The sequence below is a fragment of the Phalangium opilio genome, unplaced genomic scaffold (genome assembly GCF_054372755.1).
Source record: "Phalangium opilio isolate 3A_F unplaced genomic scaffold, DU_Popi_V2 ptg000209l_1, whole genome shotgun sequence".
NCBI classification, from domain to species: domain Eukaryota; kingdom Metazoa; phylum Arthropoda; class Arachnida; order Opiliones; family Phalangiidae; genus Phalangium; species Phalangium opilio.
In genome coordinates, this window is record NW_028324217.1 from 452,959 (window position 1) to 469,853 (window position 16,895).

The 16,895-nt window shown below is 40.9% G+C and overlaps 7 protein-coding genes across 13 annotated transcripts in view; 1 reads left to right on the forward strand and 6 right to left on the reverse strand.

Moving 5' to 3' along the window:
• LOC149618097 (uncharacterized) overlaps window positions 1–16,895 on the forward strand; it is a 29,365-nt gene that overhangs the window by 12,031 nt on the left and 439 nt on the right. For 2 of the 7 annotated variants that reach the window (XM_089855691.1, XM_089855685.1), the window contains exons 2-3: window positions 3,262–3,439; window positions 4,514–13,139. In XM_089855691.1, the coding sequence (XP_089711817.1) occupies window positions 4,524–4,856 (333 nt within the window). In that variant the 5' untranslated portion in view covers window positions 3,262–3,439; window positions 4,514–4,523 and the 3' untranslated portion in view covers window positions 4,857–13,139. Of the gene's footprint in view, window positions 1–3,261; window positions 3,440–4,023; window positions 13,140–16,895 lie in introns of those variants that run through there. The other 5 variants (XM_089855690.1, XM_089855689.1, XM_089855687.1 and 2 more) reach the window with 5 other exon arrangements.
• LOC149618098 (uncharacterized) lies at window positions 1,785–3,137 on the reverse strand. The gene is made up of 5 exons (XM_089855695.1): window positions 2,989–3,137; window positions 2,700–2,920; window positions 2,224–2,324; window positions 2,082–2,157; window positions 1,785–2,017 (listed from the first exon to the last, which is right to left on the reverse strand). The coding sequence occupies exons 1-5, from the start codon at window positions 3,073–3,075 to the stop codon at window positions 1,915–1,917; spliced, it is 588 nt and encodes a 195-aa protein (XP_089711821.1). The 5' UTR covers window positions 3,076–3,137; the 3' UTR covers window positions 1,785–1,914.
• On the reverse strand, window positions 3,205–4,465 carry LOC149618099 (sodium-dependent multivitamin transporter-like). The gene is made up of 7 exons (XM_089853881.1): window positions 4,442–4,465; window positions 4,291–4,356; window positions 4,106–4,225; window positions 3,881–4,035; window positions 3,677–3,817; window positions 3,480–3,615; window positions 3,205–3,423 (listed from the first exon to the last, which is right to left on the reverse strand). Exons 1-7 carry the CDS (start codon window positions 4,463–4,465, stop codon window positions 3,205–3,207), a joined length of 861 nt encoding a protein of 286 aa, XP_089710007.1.
• Window positions 5,905–7,527, reverse strand: LOC149618100 (uncharacterized). Its single transcript, XM_089853882.1, has 5 exons — window positions 7,381–7,527; window positions 6,821–7,015; window positions 6,665–6,754; window positions 6,191–6,600; window positions 5,905–6,127 (listed from the first exon to the last, which is right to left on the reverse strand). The coding sequence occupies exons 1-5, from the start codon at window positions 7,399–7,401 to the stop codon at window positions 5,905–5,907; spliced, it is 939 nt and encodes a 312-aa protein (XP_089710008.1). The 5' UTR covers window positions 7,402–7,527.
• On the reverse strand, window positions 8,303–9,950 carry LOC149618101 (fatty acyl-CoA reductase 2-like). Its single transcript, XM_089853903.1, has 4 exons — window positions 9,814–9,950; window positions 9,613–9,739; window positions 9,261–9,388; window positions 8,303–8,480 (listed from the first exon to the last, which is right to left on the reverse strand). The coding sequence occupies exons 1-4, from the start codon at window positions 9,948–9,950 to the stop codon at window positions 8,303–8,305; spliced, it is 570 nt and encodes a 189-aa protein (XP_089710029.1).
• LOC149618102 (fatty acyl-CoA reductase 1-like) lies at window positions 10,681–11,445 on the reverse strand. Its single transcript, XM_089853904.1, has 4 exons — window positions 11,359–11,445; window positions 11,177–11,293; window positions 10,926–11,110; window positions 10,681–10,864 (listed from the first exon to the last, which is right to left on the reverse strand). Exons 1-4 carry the CDS (start codon window positions 11,443–11,445, stop codon window positions 10,681–10,683), a joined length of 573 nt encoding a protein of 190 aa, XP_089710030.1.
• LOC149618103 (putative fatty acyl-CoA reductase CG5065) lies at window positions 12,509–16,776 on the reverse strand. The gene is made up of 11 exons (XM_089853905.1): window positions 16,002–16,776; window positions 14,561–14,659; window positions 14,325–14,500; window positions 14,072–14,251; window positions 13,831–14,008; window positions 13,715–13,759; window positions 13,440–13,644; window positions 13,189–13,405; window positions 12,998–13,127; window positions 12,795–12,922; window positions 12,509–12,641 (listed from the first exon to the last, which is right to left on the reverse strand). The coding sequence occupies exons 1-11, from the start codon at window positions 16,092–16,094 to the stop codon at window positions 12,554–12,556; spliced, it is 1,539 nt and encodes a 512-aa protein (XP_089710031.1). The 5' UTR covers window positions 16,095–16,776; the 3' UTR covers window positions 12,509–12,553.

Consider the following 16,895-nt stretch of genomic DNA (forward strand, 5'->3'; position numbering starts at 1 on the left):
TCGAACGTCCTCTTTAGAGTCGCCATTCGCTTTGCAAAGCGCCATCATTCCTTTGGCATCCCCGATTTTATCTTGGTCCAAAAATATCAGGCATTCATCATGTATGACGTGGCTGCCCGCTTCGCAACCCTGCCATTTAAATTAGCAATTTAATTTCATCTTCGTAATCTATAGACTTGATTGGCTCTCAAGTCCAATCTTTAAAATGTCCTTGTTGGTAGTGGGCGGTGGCAGGGATAGATATAATTTTAGAAGTAGAAATGGAGAACAGAGTAATATTTGGGCGCGCGTCAAAGACCCGGACCCCCTTCCCCGGGACGGAGGGGGTATGAAAGAAGAGGCGGGAGGGTCATAGCGACAGAGGTAAAATGGAATTACGTGTTTTTCGCCGTCCACGTCAGCAACGCCATCAAAACGTAGTTTAAAACTGAGCCAATGAGATAGTTTAAACTTTTCGTTATCCGTGTTGGAGGGAGGGGCTCTATACTGGGTGGTCTATGAGTCGGACTGAAGTAAATACTAACCGTTATTCTCCATTCCTACTTCTAAAATTAAATCTATCCTTAGTAGTGGTTAATACGTTAATTGTCTATTTGTCTGCCCACTCACCTTAGAATCCGAGGCTCTTATGGTCTTATTGTAGCAGTAATGAAATTTCCCCAATTCATTTTCATTCGACCCAGGGGCTAAAAAAACGCCAATTCCTCTTGTAATATTGGACCCCCATTTCGCGCCTAAAGTTTTTAGCATTGAATTTCAAAATTTACCGCATTTGAGTTGTCTCAAGGTTCTACGATAAGGTGAAAAAGTCAAGGAATTCTTATCAGCAGGGAGGGGGGAGTTGATATCAGCGTCCACTGGCGAAGGTCCGGTCAATACGGACGTAAGAATTACTATCAGCGACAAAGAGTACAGCATTCTCGGTGTTTAATAATTCAACCTGCTGTGGTGTGGTGAATGTAGAGCTAGAGCCCCTTTTGCGGAGAATGATACCGTAACGAGGACCGAATGCCTTTTATATTCTTTTAATTTCATTAAATTTCTAATGTCAGAGTTTTTGTTTTGATAAATTTCTCGTCATATTTTGACATTTGTTTCGGGTAATTATGTGGTTTAGTGCATTTTATACGATTTTAATTTTGAATGTGGGATTATCGCGTACGTATTCATTTCTAAAGCTTTGTTCACGAGCAATTATTTATGATGCGCTTTTCAGTTGTCAACCACTAACGAAGAAAACATTGGGTAGTTGATGTTAGTCCTTGTACTCAACTTAATGGCTCTTTTTCCCCACAAACTTAATGACTTCTTGCCCCCCCAACCTCTGCACAATTTACCGTGCGGGGAACGTCGCACTCCTGGAGTTCCTATAAAATCCCATAATTTTAGATCAGTAATTTCCTATATTAAAGGTATTCCGCAAAATGGTCTAATTCTAAGTTTTTCATTGTAAATGAGAGTTATTATTGTAACCCCAAAATATTGTTTCTAGCCGTTAAACGTCGTATCTTTTGATTTTTCAACAACTGTATACCAGTAATAGAAAATATTGGTTATTATTAATCCCCTGCAAGGATTGAAATGTATTTATCTAAAAACCTTAATATCTCGAGTCCCGTTTGACATAGGATACTTGGTATCGTTGGACAGAGGACAATTTTAATTTGTGACACCCTCAAATCGTTTCCCTTTATCATTAAAATTTCAAAAGTTACGGACGCGTCCCAAAGTGACTCTATATTCTTGACCACTCCCAAGTATCGTATTCGAATTTAGTCTCTCAAAGTTTTTATTTACATAACTACAAAAATAAGTAAGAATGGATTAAATGGTTGCATGGAGGAATGGTAAGCAATTGGGGTATGACGTCGCGTCCAAAATTGACCCTTGCAATGTACGGGTCAATCAATTTGTCTAGACAAAAGTCGTTGAATTTCTTTTCATGTTCATGGGCAGAATTTGGGGTTTAAGTTTGTTACTGCCTTCGAGAAGAGGGTCTGATTCGCCGCTTTTAATCCTGAAAAAATAAGCGCGTTTAGATTCACTTTAGATATGTCGCCTTAGATTAAGTGTAATCTTACTTAATAATGTACTTCTTTTCTTCTTCGGTGAGAACGATTGGACTTAGTAGTCTAACGTCCATCGGTTTTTCTGGTTCTGCAATGATATCAAATTATTATTTTAATCTCGGATTTCAATTACGTTCGGGACGGGTTGACCTACCGAAGTAGAGTCCGAATATTAGAGCTAAAGTGGCCGAAAAAAATACGGACATGACCGGGAACCAGAAGGCACTGACGCCGTAAATGGCCGGACCCTTTTCCCTATAGTAACGTTTACAATGATTATTGGTATAAGTTCGTAAGATATGTTCCATCCATAAGTTTGTCACTGGTTACTGAGAGCTTGTTCGGAAGTGAGGGAGGTAGGTCATAGATTCAGGGTAAAGCGAAGTACGCCTGGTGAGGAGGCGCTGCTGTCAAATTTGGGTAACTTAGTAAGTTCAGACTAAATAGGACCTAGATGGAACTTGGTCCTGCAAAATTAATTAACCACCACCGAGTATAGTTAGGACTACAATTGACTCGCTTCCGTCGTTCTCACTCGAACTAGCTCTCAGTAATTAAGTCTTAGAACATATCTTGTAAACTTATAGGTTATATCTGTGGTTAAGAAAGATGGTGAGATTATTGTCTTACTCAATTCCCATTGGCACGATGGTGTCTTCGACGTTGGTAACGTTAGCCAATACCGTAGCCATCGTGGCGCTTTGGTTAAACGCGACCACGTCAACGTAGGCTTCGGGACACGATTGTTCCACCGGATGTCTGAACTGCGGTTTGTGAGGATAGTAGTAGTAAGATCCGATTGAAATCCAGACGCTGAAGACGAAAGTTAGCAACAAAGATAACTTGACAGCCTGGAGGGTTACGAAAGCATTCTTAGTAATGGCGCGTGTCCCTTTGAAATTATGATGTATTTATTTACTCGAATACTGGTTTTTCTAACGAAGAATGCCAAGACTAATATGCCACCGAGTGGTCCGGCTAGGGCACCGGCTATTAGGAGGACCATATGGATAACCCCACCGATTTCCGGAACAATTAGACCAATTAGAACAGTTAAAATTCCAAATGTAGCGGCTTCCGAGGTTAAAGATAAATTTCTCAATAACATATATTAGATTATTCGAATCGGCGCAAACTACGTCATACTTAGAATTCTGCATAGAATGACGCGTTTTCTTTCCTGTTCTTTCAGTTGGGGAAACAATGGCATAATGTAATCCTCCAAGGAGTTGGCTGCTAATGCGTTGATGACCGACGAGACGGAACTGAGAGCGGCGCTAATCAAACCGGCCAGAATGATGCCCAAGACCCCAGGGATTCCTTTGAACAATTTGGCCGCCACGTAGATGTAAATCTGAAGATATTTATACGTAAGTACTATTGTACTTAAGTCAGGCGGGTTTTAAGTACTTGGTCGGGTAGAACGACGTTAGAATCGGGTTGATCCAATGGGTTACATTTGGTCAAAGCCCCGAAGACGGCCACGCATGTTAGAAAGACAATGATGTTTAGAATAACGCCTAATCCGTTGCTCAATATAAAGGCGCTGAAATGAGGTAACAATTAACTTATCAGGTGAGACACTCCTTAAACTCGGGCAAACTTACTTTCGGGCAGTTTTGTAATCTTTGACGCAAAGGAAACGTTGCGCGCATGCTTGAGAACCGATGGTAGTGTAGAAACAATGCGTCAAGGCGTAGAAGAATAAGTTCCAAACGGAGTAATTGTTATTGGTGTCCTCCCAAACACTAACCCAATTAAATTATAAGGCCATTAAGTTAAAAATGAAAACGTAATTCGGTTAAACTTACACAAAGTGTTGGGCCACTTGTCCCGAGAAGGTGGCGTGCCAGGCGTTACCAATCCCCCCTACTTCTACGTAAGCCGCGATGGTCACCATGATGACGCTACCAAACATCAGAGCGCATTGGAAAACGTCTGTCCATATGACCGCTTTCAAACCTCCCTAAGTAATATAGATATAATTTTGATGGCTTCCGAAGCCCTCAATTGAATCAAAGGTTAACTACGCTTACAATGACGCAATACAGGGAACAGATGAGTCCCGCGGTAACCAACATGATCCAGTAACTGACCCCTGTCACGGTTGTTACCGTTATGGCCGGGACGTAGAGAAATACCGCGTTCAGAACCAACTACGTATAAATAGAATTAGATTAGCCATCCTAATTAAGCATAATTTTAATTAGACTCAATTTACGTTAATGAGCATGTAAATAACTGAGAATAGAATGCGCAGTGATTTATCGAATCTCCTTTCGATGTACTGAAAAGAAAAATCGGGGTTATTGCGCATACGTACGTCCGTAATACAAACAAACAGTGAGCACGTGGAATTTGAATAACATTACCTCGTAGACACTGGTGTACTGCATGTTGTGAAAAACGGGTATGATATAGAAGGCGATTGGTAATTGAATTAGGAAGAATGCGATGGGCATAATGATGAATTGCATCCCATTGGCGAAGGTCTCGCCGACCAGCGTCGTAATATTGTTGGCCGAGACTATGGTGGCGAAAGCCGACAGGGCCACCGGAATCAGGGACATGTTACGGTCACCCAACAGGAAGCCGTCCACCGTTTTCTTCTCGTTCCTCCGGGCCACGATACTGATCAGTACGCATAGTAATATTGAAGCCACCGTGATGACAAAGTCCCAGGCGTATTCCGACATCTCGATGGTCAACAGCAATTATTGCAATACTTTGTCCGGCGTCTTACTGCTCTCGAATGAGTTAGGAGTTGATTCCAGTTGTCTTCTTTAAGGTTTGGCAACTTGATATCTAGCGATTGTCGGAGCAGCTAAAATATTTTAAGAGCTTCTTAACTTAATTATGAAAGAGGGCCAGATTTTCGCACTTTTCTCTTAAGGAATTTAATTCAAGGTTGAGTACTTTTGAGTGCTTATGAAACGCTAGGCCTAGACTCTCTTTAATTTGCTAAATAATTATTTCCAGTGTTTTTTAAAGAGTTTTTCGCTATCAATGAAATGGATATTATATCGGCGCTTTTAACGCTTCGATTTGTTTATAAAAAAATCAATTATTGCTCGATTTTATCAGTGTACAATCTTTCAACAACTATGCCAAAAATATAGTGTTATACTGACCTCGAATCGAGCTTGGATAAATCAGGCTCCTTACGGTCTTACTTTGGCTGATGTCCGTGGAATTGTGATCTCGGTGATATAAGACGCCTTACTTGAAAATTATTATCAGATTGATTGTTGAAGGGGCATTTCATTAGTTTATAGATGAACGGCGCAAGGACATCGCGGTTAGCGATTGTCTTTGGAATTCCTTTCTATTTAACCCAGATCTTAATAATCAGTGGATATTTATAACTTAATATCGTCATTATTTTTGAAAGGGCAAGTCACTCAGTCTCGTGCAAAAATTAAATGGACAATATTTAATTCAAAACCTATAAGACTTCAATTGGAAAAATTTTTAGAGTTTCCCTTTGCCTAAATCAATTGACAGTAACTAATTTCTCAACTGCCCTTTCAATTATATGGACCTTGAATGAATGGATGGAGAGAGAGTGGTCTCACTCGCTTCTACGTCAATCAAAGAATCGGGGTCTTTACCGCTACACCCTCTCACAACAATTACCCTGAAACATTTTATCATCATTCTAATTTCGATTCGTTATAATTTGTGACCAATTTTATTATAACAAAGAGACGCGTGTGACATGATTGAATTACATTATTACGACTGTTGTACACCTAATCATTTCAGGTGTATATATTTATGTATCTAAACGGTTTTTGTGTCTGTAATTTCTGTATTGACGTTGATAATGAACTGATTAGTCGATGGAGGTTGAACTGGTGCCGCTTTGAAAGGGTGATATTCTCGAGAACCATCTGCTGAGTGAACCCACATGTGGTGGTCCATCCGTTACTTGTCTTTTGCGACTAATACCCATTTCGGCGTCCACCATCTCATTCCCCCCGTCTTGGGCAGCCAGGTTTTCCTCGGAATAAGACAGCTCGAACGTTGTCTTGTTCGTTTTACCAGTAAATCTTTTTCTAAATTATAAAAATAATTTAGTAAAAAAAATGCCTACCTGAGAGGAAAGTACTATGAAGTACCTGGATCTCCGGTGTGATTCGCTGTCGATGTAACTGTCCGCCGATTGTTGCCACGCGCTCAAGGGTCCGGCGTACACGCCTTGACTCGACCGTCGAGTATGGAAGACATCCCCTCGGAATTCGTGGGCTAATCTGTGATGGAAGTCCAGGTTAGCCGACCTTCCTACGGGAGGCTCGTATTGCGCCGCGTTGGATGGTTTCGCCGAGCCACCAACGCCACTGCCTTCTTGACCATTAGCGCCCACGCTAGAGGAACTGGTGATCTCGGCGTGCGAACGGTCAGCTATGGACAACGGAAGCAATTTAGTCGGAAGTCGACCGGCTCTCTGCAATGGTTCGAATGTGATGCCGTCTTCGGCCACTGTCCGGTCCAACGCGGTTGTACTGTTCCAATATATGGGACGCCGACTCTACGAGGGATAGAGTTAGCTCCGCGTAACCAAGGGTGGTGGTAATGAATAGCGGCTATCTTACTCTGATTGATTTGATGTCCTTATGTATGGCGTAATCCTTCATCCTGTTGAAGTCCTCCTCTTCGCTGATGGCGTCTAAAAATGCTTGACCCTAATTACGATTAAGCGGGGATTTTAATCAAAGCCAACCATTTTTGCATGAGGCTGTGTAAGTTACTTTGGGGTCGTTGTATCGGGATAATGGATCGTAGTTGGAGACTTTTCTGTGTCTTCCGAACTTGCTCATTCTACGGGTTGTGGTGGTGACGGCCGTGTTTCCTAGCGGGAATGGTGCAGCCGGAAGTTGAATGGGAAGCGCGCTGGGGGGTGAATACTCGACGTCTTTCATCCATAGGGGCTTGTTATAATATTTCTAAGTAATATACACATATATTTGATTAGTGAAAGACATAAATTAATTTATTCACCCGCCCGCCCGCTTTGTGTCTTATTTCCGCCATCATAATAATTCAAGCCCCGTTCAGACTAAAGAACGACCTCGTTTGAAAGGGGCCTTATTAGACCCATTTTTCAAAAATCGGTTGTAGAGTCTGGTTGGTGTGTTGAGCACAACTAAGACGTCTAAATTAAGACATGGCTTAAAACAAAAAGGACTTCCGGTAACGTTGCACCCTATGTCAAGCGAATGATACTACCCCCCCCCGTCCTTTTGAAACGTATCTATTTTGTAGCGGGACCTATATAAACTTTATATAATAACTGTTCCGAGTGGCTTACCTTTAGTTCCTCTTCCATCATTCGGTTTTTGTCAATTATGGGGACTGTTTTCTTGTCAAAATCGTCAACATTCTGCGGTAGTTAAAATACAATTTGAAATAAAAAAAATAGCATATAGTTGTAGCCTCCTAAATGGTAAAGTAAAGTATGGTACTGAATAAGTCAGCAGTGGTCATCGTGACTTTGAAATAGACCTTTTTCAAGGTCACCATGACCGTAGTCAGTACCGACTAACATTAATTCCCTTAGAGTTAAATGATAAATATCTAAATTTGTCAAACGTAATTTAAGTTGTTTAGAACCGAGTTTGAACCTTGGGAAGGATTAAACCACGACTCTCTTGCTTAACATAAAGTTCTACTGGATTCGAAGTTGATAAATTAAGTTTAAAATGCGTTAGTCAAGGTGAACTTTAACCTTTTTAAATTGGTGGTGTCGAGGAGCGATCCAAAACACAGTTAACAACGCGACTGCCAAATAGAACGCGACCGCTTATCAACTAACCAAAATAATTGAGAAGAAAGAATAAACCGACGATACGAATGTAAAGGGTTCGAAATGAAAGTTAGAGAATCATTGGATGAAATTCGTCAAAAACACCGAGAATGTACAGTTTTCGTCGCTAAAATAAGCATCCAAATATCGACTGAAACCGCCAGCCCAAGGTTGCCCCTAAACTCCAAAAAAAAGAGGGGAGTAAGTTGGAAAGTTATTACCTTTGAACTTTGTTTTGTATCCCGTTCGAGATTATCCTCTTTGCTTTCGTAAATCTCGGTCCACTTTTCGCGAAACTCGCTAAACGGAGAGCCCTGCAAGTACTGGTGAATAATTGACATCCCTTTTTAAAGGAATCACGGCGTCCGAGTGAGTGACCACCGCCGCCGTGAAAGAGCTCCGTTTTTCGATTTGACTAGTTTAGCTTTCAGCCCAGATTTGTTTTAAAAGCCGCTTCGCTCGAGTCTTGTAGGATGGGTTCCAATCCAAGCCCCCATGGTCCGAGTTCCATATCCGATACGCGTAGTTGCGTCGACCCAATTACGCTCTCAAAGACCAAAAACATAGTTTTAGCATTTGCCCGATGACGGAACATTTGGCTGGCCCTATTGGCACCCGAACGTGAATTCAACCAAGTTCAAGCTGAGAAGCTGCGAGAATTACCACGGAAATTAGCACTAATAACGTCGCTTTTAAGAATGATACCGGCTTTCCAGTTTTTGATGCCGGGTTACCATGGTGATCTTAATGACAACAGAGATGCGCCTGAACTATTCGGGTCAAATTAGAGAAAGGGGGGAAACCCTACCCTGGCTAATTACTAATTACTCACCAATTATCAAGCTAACTTTATAGCGCTACCAAAGGCTGTTGGACCCTATCTGTTACCCATAAACCAATCCCACTCGCGGATGTACAATTATATTGTAAAGCGCATCGAAACGTGTTGCGGGCTGTTATTCTCGTATCTATCTTATCTGGGGCAATGTAAAGTATATTTCGCCACACCCCAACCTCCACTGACCCAAAACTGACCAGGCCCCACCCCGCTCTCCATCTCTGCCCCTTAAAAATTAGCGTATGGCCTCTTGGTTATTAGCCAGTCTCTGATTTGCCTTTTTTTCTGGACTAGATACTGGTAATAATAATAAATAGTACTTGAACATTTATTGTGTCACTTTTCAAACAATTTATTATATTTTGGAATTAGTCCTAAAGTCCAGTGGTGTTTTAAAACATAATTATGTATGTTAAGAAAGATAAGAAAATGGTCGCTAAAGATGTCTTCAGAATTCGGTTGTGAAATTCTTCGGTTTCTCTCAAGCTGCATGAATTTAAGATGTCATTTAATGGTACTACTTGTTTACACGGATTAAGGGTCCTACCTTTGTAGTCTTAGTTTGGCCACGTGAATGGTCGAATCATTTTCCTTGAACATGTACTTGCGGATTCCTCGAACGTAATCCTTCATGTATTCGTCCCAGTCCAGTTCGCGAATATCGAAATTGAAAGTCTAGGAAATCGAACGTTGTTCCTATAAATCTTATATTTTCCTATAATTCTCAAATTATCCTATAATTTCTATAATTTTGAAATTATTTTATAAAATGCTATAATAGCAGCATTTTCTATTCTAAGAAAGATATCTTTGCTATTGGTCATTTGATCTCCTATAAATATCCTAATTTATCATTTATTTAATCGCCTGGGAGTCCTTTTAAAAAACATTATACTGACTCTCTTGTCCTCGGGTGTCATGGTATCCATCAGTTCCTGGGAATGATGACTGGAAAATAACCAGGTTTTAGAAAAGGTCTCCAAAGACCGGATGATTGGTAGGACTTTGAAGAAACGTCTGGTTAATCTGTAAAAAACAGGAAAGGATATACTTGGCGTCAATCATTGTCTACCCATGAACGTATCATTATCATATCTTACGTGGCTTTCTTGCAGCGGACTAGTCTCTTTAGATCCTGGTAGATTGCCGGCATTAGATTGTAGTACGCGATGTAGCACATATGAACGAACATGACGGACGTCAGGCGCACGTGGTTGGGGTACCGTTCCGCTTTCATGCTGGGGTACTCCGTGGCGTATTGACACGAAAGTCGAGATACTCTCGCAAGTAACGGGATTAACGCAACTAGAGGCGCAATTGTACACGACTATCTCTTCCTTTCGCCCATTCTTCCTGTATAATTTTCATTTCCGTTATAATTAAAATAATAATAACGGTTAGAAGAGGGTTAGGGTTCACTTGTTTCGGGTGTGATTTTTGTGGGTCCTCCAAGCGGCGGCGATCATTAAGTTGACCACAACGTCCACCGGGATGAAATCAACAATGCTGTCCCCCTTACACATAATGCTCTTCAAAATACCCAAGGACATCTGCAAATGCGAGCGCATAAATACACAGTCTTTCTATTAGTCCGTGCATGGTACCCAACGCGCTTACGTAGATTAGTAAGGACGTGAAAGCCGATGCGGCGTCGACCCAACCCTGAAATTCGAAAATCAATTTAGTCTCGTTAAACTATAGTTTTAGCGTTCAATATTGACCTTGTGCGGTTCTCTCCAAGCGGCTGTGACGATTGAGGGTCGTACAATGACGAGTGGTAGTTCTCCGCACGCTAGATCGGTGCTTAAGTAGTTTTCGGTTAATGCCTTGGAAGTCGTGTATTCGTTGGGTCGGCCTTCCGACGTCTCGCGCACTAACACGTTGAAGGCGTCGTCCGACAGCAGTCTGTAAAGAATTGATCATTTTGTACGCATCTCAATCAATTAGATAAAGCAAAGTTGACTTAATTACTCGTAGGCTTCCAAGATGGTGTCGGCTTGATTCAGCGTCGGGTAAATTCTTTCTTCCACTTGGTAGATGTTGCAATTGGCGTACGCCGTCGAAACGTGAACGAATGCCTTCTGCTTCTGGCATTTCGCGAACAGTTCCAGAACTTTTTTCGTTCCTTGAAGGTTCGTCTCGATCAAGTACCTGACCACGGCATAAATTTCAAGCCTTTTCATAGACCAGTCTAAGGTCCGCGAGTACTTACTTGGGAGTAGCGCCGAATCTAACGCTGGCAGCGCAATGGAAAACGATGGAAACATCCTCGATTAGAAGTTGACTATCTTCCCGTGACAAAGCTAGTTCCGGTTTGGACAAATCGCCTTCGATGGGCACTAACTTATCGAAGACTGTCGAGGCGCGTTCTTCGTCGCTCCTAAGTCGGTCAAATATCTGAAATGAACAAATGGACGCTCCCTGGTATCATTTTGGAAGCTTTGGGTGGGTTGTTCTAGTTACTTCTGACTTGAGAAGAGCTCGAAGTCGCTCGTTTTTATCGCCATGTTTGGTGTTGCGTACCAGGAAGTAGATTCTCTTGATGCCGACGCACGATCGGAGCAGTTTTTCTAACAAAACCTAAGAATCAAAAGAAACCAAATTGTACGTATAATAACCCCTAAGGGTAATCAAGAAGGACCAACTTTTCCAACGAAGCCAGTTGCTCCCGTAACCAAGACACACTCATTCTTGTAAAACTCTTGGATGGGCGAATTGAGACCGTTGTCCATGGTATCTAACTTTAAAGTGTTTCGAGATATCGCCTGCCAACTAGAATTACTTAAAGCGTCTTGGGCTAAATCATTTAGACAAAGAGGAAAGTCAAGGTCTATTTGCATTAATTAGACATAATTTATTATACATTCAAAAAAGACGAAAAATATGGAAACTTTATACCTGTTGGTGTCGGTTATATTTTGTAACCATTGTTTATTAATGCAGCGTGAAAAATGCAGGGTCTCCCAAAAAGAAAGGGTGATAATACAGTTGTAGGATTGTTGTGTAGGCGGTTTTGAGTTACGAAAACATTGAAGTGTTTTACGTATGACACCTTTTATTAAGTTAGAATTTGTTGTCTGTTCAGTTTCTTATACTTGACTTCCCTAAAACATAACATGTTCAAGGGTTGTCCCTTGTGACAAAATTGGTCACCCATCGACCTATCCCACTGTCCTAAAGCTTACCTTCCCTTTTTTGATCACCCTGTATTTTTGTCAACACGGAAAACGTTAAAACATCTTTTCATAAATAACGTCGCTTTCGGGCAAATTACTTGGACAAGTATCAAAGCCACTCGTAAGGAAATATTCCCTCGGATATTTATAAAGGAAAGTGATATTTTATTTCATATTTTCAAGGTAAACAAAAGTGAAAAACACTACAGCGTAATTACAAAATTATTTTTGGATTTTCTCCAGAAAGTGTTACATTGTTTCGAAAATTAATAATAGCCTATGTTCATAAGATACGTTCCATAAGTATTTAACACTACTTATTCGAGAAGGAGGACGACAATTAAGCGAGTCAATTGAAGTCCTATCTACACTCGGTGGTGGTTAATTAATTTTGCAGCTAGGACCAAGTTCCATCTAGGTCCTATTTAGTCTGAACATACTAAGTCCCCCAAATTTGACAGCAGCGCCCCATTCACCAGGCGTATGTCGCTTTACCCTGAATCTATAACCTCCCTACTTCAAACACTTAAAAATTACAAGCTCCAGTTTCTAAGTTGCCAGAGATTAACAAACTTATGGATGGAACATATCTTATGAACTTATGGTGATAGTTGTATGTGGGAGGTTTTGGTACACGGCCAAAGTGTAGTCGTCGGTCGAGTTGTTAAAGCCACAATGGAATGCCGATGGACATGACCAAACAAACTGAGATCAGAACGGAGAAAACGAAAGCCACTTGTTCCAAGCGAAATCTGAAAAACAGTCTTACAATAAATACCAGCCTTTGAATTTTTATTTAAAGTATAACCGCCAAGTTTATAAGCGCAGTTGGTCAACTTTATAAGCTTTGCCTACTATCTCTGGTAAGTGGTAAGCCTCGGTGTTAAGAAGAGTTTTAAGTTAACCTTTGCATCTTTGTACGACCAATTTTCAAATCGGATTCCGTTTCCGGATAGGTGAACTTAGCGATTCCTCTAATGTACGTATCCAAGTACTCTTCCCAGTTTAGTTCCGACAGGTCAAAGTTGAAGATCTAAAAGAAACGTGTTCACCTCCTTAGACCCGAGCTATTGAGCAAACAAACTCGCTTAAGAAATTGTGATCATACTTTCTGATCGTCATCTGATAATGTTTTATAAAGTTTTCTAGTGTTGGTCGTCTGGAATATCCAAGTGCGAACGGAGAATTCTTCCATTAATGCCAGAAGTGGAACGTAACGTTTGTAACCCTTGACGAACCTAGAGAGAACGGTAGGTTATTCCAAGTAGGTGGATATTCAATTTGTTGAAGGTTAGCTACTTGAGAGGTTTGCCTCGTAGCCAAAGTAGTACATCTTGGGACAGAGCCGGCAGAAAATGGTAGTAAAAATTGGCCAAGTAATGAAAAAGGAAGTTGTAAGTCATCAGTAAACTCGGGACAGTCAGGGCGTGCTTCGAAGGGTACTTGCGCATGCCCTTGACTCCCAGTTCGTTGGCTCTGGTCCAAGTAACCGGATTGACGTCACCCGAGGCGCAATGATAAACCGGTATCGATTTAGGACCCTCCTCCACCCCCGATCTTAATTAGAATGAAGTTACTAATTACGACAAAGTTTAATCGTAAATGTTTGGACGGGGCCACCCACCTTTTTGGTGATTTGTTTTGACGCGTGTCGAATGGCGCGACAATCATTAGGTTAACCAGGGCGTCGACGGGAACCAGATCAGCCACGGTGTCTTTACCCATCCTCAAGACACGAATGGCTCCCAATCGAATCTAGGACGTCATAGGCTTTGATTGTCTCCATTTTTTTAAAAAAGATAAATGTCAATATTGTCGTACGTACCTTGCTTAGAACACCGGTGAAGGCGTTAGCGGAATCAACCCAACCCTTTTGTAACAGAGACAAAAACGCGTCAGTGGGTGGGTTTCTTTTTCCTAATGTAAGCGTATTTAAATTACCTCGTACGGCTCTCTCCAAGAGCAACAGACCACCGATGGTCTGACGATGGTTAAGGGCAGATCCTTGGCGTCTTCCATCAAGTAGTTTTCGCACAGGGCTTTTGACAAGGTGTAGTTATTGACGCGTCCCTCGCTGACACTCTCAGCTAGACGTTCCAAAGCGTCCTCTTTTAAACTCCTACCATTAGGTGCGCGTCAGTCGGCGTCAACTTAAACCACCACCCAATCGCGTAAGACTTACAGCAGGGCTTTCAAGGCGTCATCCCCGGATACCTTAGTGGTGTAGATTCGTTCTTGTATCTCGCTCAAATGCGAATTAGAGTAGGCGGTTGACAAGTACAGGAAGGCCTTTTGACGTTTCATTCGCTTGAACAAGTCCAGGAGTCGCTTAGTTCCCAATAAGTTCGTTTCCAGAGCCGTCCTGCAAACCCGATTAACAAAAAAAAATTCAATTCAATTCCACGTGATTGATGGTACGACTGTGGTGTAAGTACTTTGCTGGTTCGTCAAATCGTACGGTGGCCGCGCAATGAAATACGATGGAGACATTCTCGTAAATGGCTCGTAAGTTATCCTCCGATATTCCCAATTGGTCGCTGGTCAAGTTACCTTCGATCGGGATGATTTTCGAAAGGCATTTCGGGTTAGTCAGACGGATATCGTCGAATATCTAAACGATAAATGGTGCATTTACTAATTATAGATACCTTTGGAATCAATTGGGAAATACTTTTGATTTTAGAAGCGTATGATATCGTTCGATCACTCGAACCATGACGTAGATTCTTTTGATACCTTGGCAAGAACGCAAAAGTTTCTCCAAAAGAACCTGATTATAATTATATTGTTTAATTGGTGATTAATCGCCCTGTGCTATGTTTAAACCGCGTTATATCTGTTTATGCCCTAAAGGCAAACGAATTTATTAATTTTATCATAAGTTTATAAGTGATATGTTCCGTTCCATAAGTATGAATGGCACTACCAATACAACTTCGTAATGCTACTGAGAGACTAACAGTACTCGAGAAGAAGAACGACGGAATTAAGCGAGTCAATCGAAGTCCTAACTACACTCGGTGCAGGTAGTTAATTAATTTTGCAGCTAGGACCAAGTTCCATTCCATCTAGGTCCTATTTAGTCTGAACTTACTAAGTTACCCAAATTTGACAGCAGCGCCCCACTCACCAGGGCGTATGTCGCTTTACCCTGAATCTATGACCTCTCTACTTCACTCTCTTCAAAATTACAAGCTCCAGTTTCTAAGTTACCAGAGATTAACAAACTTACGGAACAGAACATATCACTTATTAATTTATGCTAATTTTAATCGGTTCGATCTTTGCATGTTCCAGGAGTCTGTACCAATAGGTAAGTAATTGTTTTGTGCTGAGAAAATAATATTGGAATAGAAGCCAGGTAAGGTTAAAAGCGTTAATTATGGTTCACTTCCTGGAGAGAACGATACCAGGAAAAGTGTGTCTCTCCTTTATGACTCGCGGCGAAAATGAAAACAAAACGATTGCTATTATGAAATGTGACTTATTAAAGCACGATTGCCTTAGGCTAGCGGAAGTCGCACCCGAAATAGATCCCTTTCCTTTATAAATGAATAAACACCCGAGTTTATAACTTTCAACAAAAAGAATTTAACTAAGCCTATAACCAAATTGAACCTTGCGGTCATCTTATAACTGACCCCCATTGTATCTGATAGCGAATTCCATCGGACTTTAGGAGTTCTCTGAAAGAGTCGAACGATGTTGTCTCCTTTGGTCCGATTTCATGACAAAACTGGTCAGCTCGCGAGCGACCTCGGACCGGTCAAATGGAATTCGCTATAACCAGGGTTCATACGGAACCTGGATAATTAAGTCGGGGATTTTGAAAATGGGGTTAATAGGTTAGGGATTTTAAAGTTTCTTTTTTAAAGGGTCAGGGATTTTGTTTGGTGTATCAAACCATCCATGATTGCTTCCAGCGATGATTAATATGGGTCCAGGTGTGACCATGAAGTGGACTCTGGTAAACACGTCATCCTTCCGAACCCTAAGTAGATATCTAAACCTGTTTCAAACTTAACCTTGACCACTAACCGTGCAATGATTCTAAACTTAAACCTAACCTAACCTAATCGTAAATACAAAATGGGGTACTAGGGTCAACTTACCTTTCCGATGAACCCCGTGGCACCGGTTATAAAAAGACATTCGTTGGTGTAAAATTCTTGTACCGGAGTATTGTTATTACTAAAGGTAATCATCTTTAATTACGCGGTAATCTAATTATTGTAGAAAAGGTTATAGTTTTTCGAGTAACGAGTTAAAAGGGAAAACCGCGTTGGACGGGCGCTCTCGGTCGACTCTCGATCCAGACAGAAAGGGAAGTGATATAGTGGTTAAAAAGTTCTAATTACCAGTTTTATTTATACCTCTCTCTCAAGGACGTTGAATGAGTGAATTTAGAATAACAAAATACCAAATTAAGAATTATTCAAAATATTTATTCTTCTCCTATTTTAACCCATCTATATTTAGACAATGGATTTTCTTTTAAAATTCTTGCAAATTATTTTATAGAATCCTTTATAAAGTTCATATTTCCTCTTTTATCATTTTTGAGGTATGCAAATTCACTTTTATTAAATATGATTATCTCAAGTAATTTTAAATACATATTTATTATTTACAAAATATCGACTCAATATTACATCATTTAATATAATAATAGTGTCCACGCATTTGGGTTTTGATGGTGAAGCTAAAAACTAGGGAAAAAGTGAAACTGGTTCCTGTTGTTGACTATAATGACAGCCCTGAACGCACCAAAATTAATCTGTTTGAAATTCCGGTGTTAAACGTTCTAATTTGCATAATTTTAACAAGGGAAATCAAGAACACCTATTTTTCGGTGCGTAAGCAGCGTAACCGAGTTCGTTTTACAGGTCTGTACTAGGTTAGACTTATGAACAGCCCTCCGAGTCTAAGCAGACGCTAAGATTACTTGAGAAGTTGGGATTCGACAGGAGATATTGCTTGACGCGGCCGGAGTCTTTGTAAATTGT

Coding starts and splice junctions, on each gene's coding strand:
- LOC149618098 (XM_089855695.1), bottom strand. CDS start 3,075: ATGGTCCTCCTAATAGCCGGTGCCCTAGCCGGACCACTCGGTGGCATA. Junction 2,158..2,223: donor AATATTCGGACTCTACTTCG/GTAGGTCAACCC, acceptor ATATCATTGCAG/AACCAGAAAAACCGATGGAC. Junction 2,018..2,081: donor GAAAAGAAGTACATTATTAA/GTAAGATTACAC, acceptor TTATTTTTTCAG/GATTAAAAGCGGCGAATCAG.
- LOC149618099 (XM_089853881.1), bottom strand. CDS start 4,465: ATGCAGTACACCAGTGTCTACGAG. Junction 4,226..4,290: donor TTATTTACATGCTCATTAAC/GTAAATTGAGTC, acceptor ATTTATACGTAG/TTGGTTCTGAACGCGGTATT. Junction 3,818..3,880: donor CAAGTGGCCCAACACTTTGT/GTAAGTTTAACC, acceptor TAATTGGGTTAG/TGTTTGGGAGGACACCAATA.
- LOC149618101 (XM_089853903.1), bottom strand. CDS start 9,950: ATGAAAGCGGAACGGTACCCCAACCACGTGCGCCTGACGTCCGTCATG. Junction 9,740..9,813: donor GTCCGCTGCAAGAAAGCCAC/GTAAGATATGAT, acceptor TGTTTTTTACAG/ATTAACCAGACGTTTCTTCA. Junction 8,481..9,260: donor GCCAAACTAAGACTACAAAG/GTAGGACCCTTA, acceptor GGGTGCCAATAG/GGCCAGCCAAATGTTCCGTC.
- LOC149618103 (XM_089853905.1), bottom strand. CDS start 16,094: ATGATTACCTTTAGTAATAACAATACTCCGGTACAAGAATTTTACACC. Junction 14,009..14,071: donor GACGCCTTGAAAGCCCTGCT/GTAAGTCTTACG, acceptor ACCTAATGGTAG/GAGTTTAAAAGAGGACGCTT. Junction 12,923..12,997: donor TATCAGATGACGATCAGAAA/GTATGATCACAA, acceptor CGTTTCTTTTAG/ATCTTCAACTTTGACCTGTC.
- LOC149618102 (XM_089853904.1), bottom strand. CDS start 11,445: ATGGACAACGGTCTCAATTCGCCCATCCAAGAGTTTTACAAGAATGAG. Junction 11,294..11,358: donor CAACTGGCTTCGTTGGAAAA/GTTGGTCCTTCT, acceptor TTTGATTCTTAG/GTTTTGTTAGAAAAACTGCT. Junction 11,111..11,176: donor GAGCTCTTCTCAAGTCAGAA/GTAACTAGAACA, acceptor TGTTCATTTCAG/ATATTTGACCGACTTAGGAG.
- LOC149618100 (XM_089853882.1), bottom strand. CDS start 7,401: ATGATGGAAGAGGAACTAAAG. Junction 6,601..6,664: donor AGGACATCAAATCAATCAGA/GTAAGATAGCCG, acceptor TATCCCTCGTAG/AGTCGGCGTCCCATATATTG. Junction 6,128..6,190: donor GAATCACACCGGAGATCCAG/GTACTTCATAGT, acceptor TTTATAATTTAG/AAAAAGATTTACTGGTAAAA.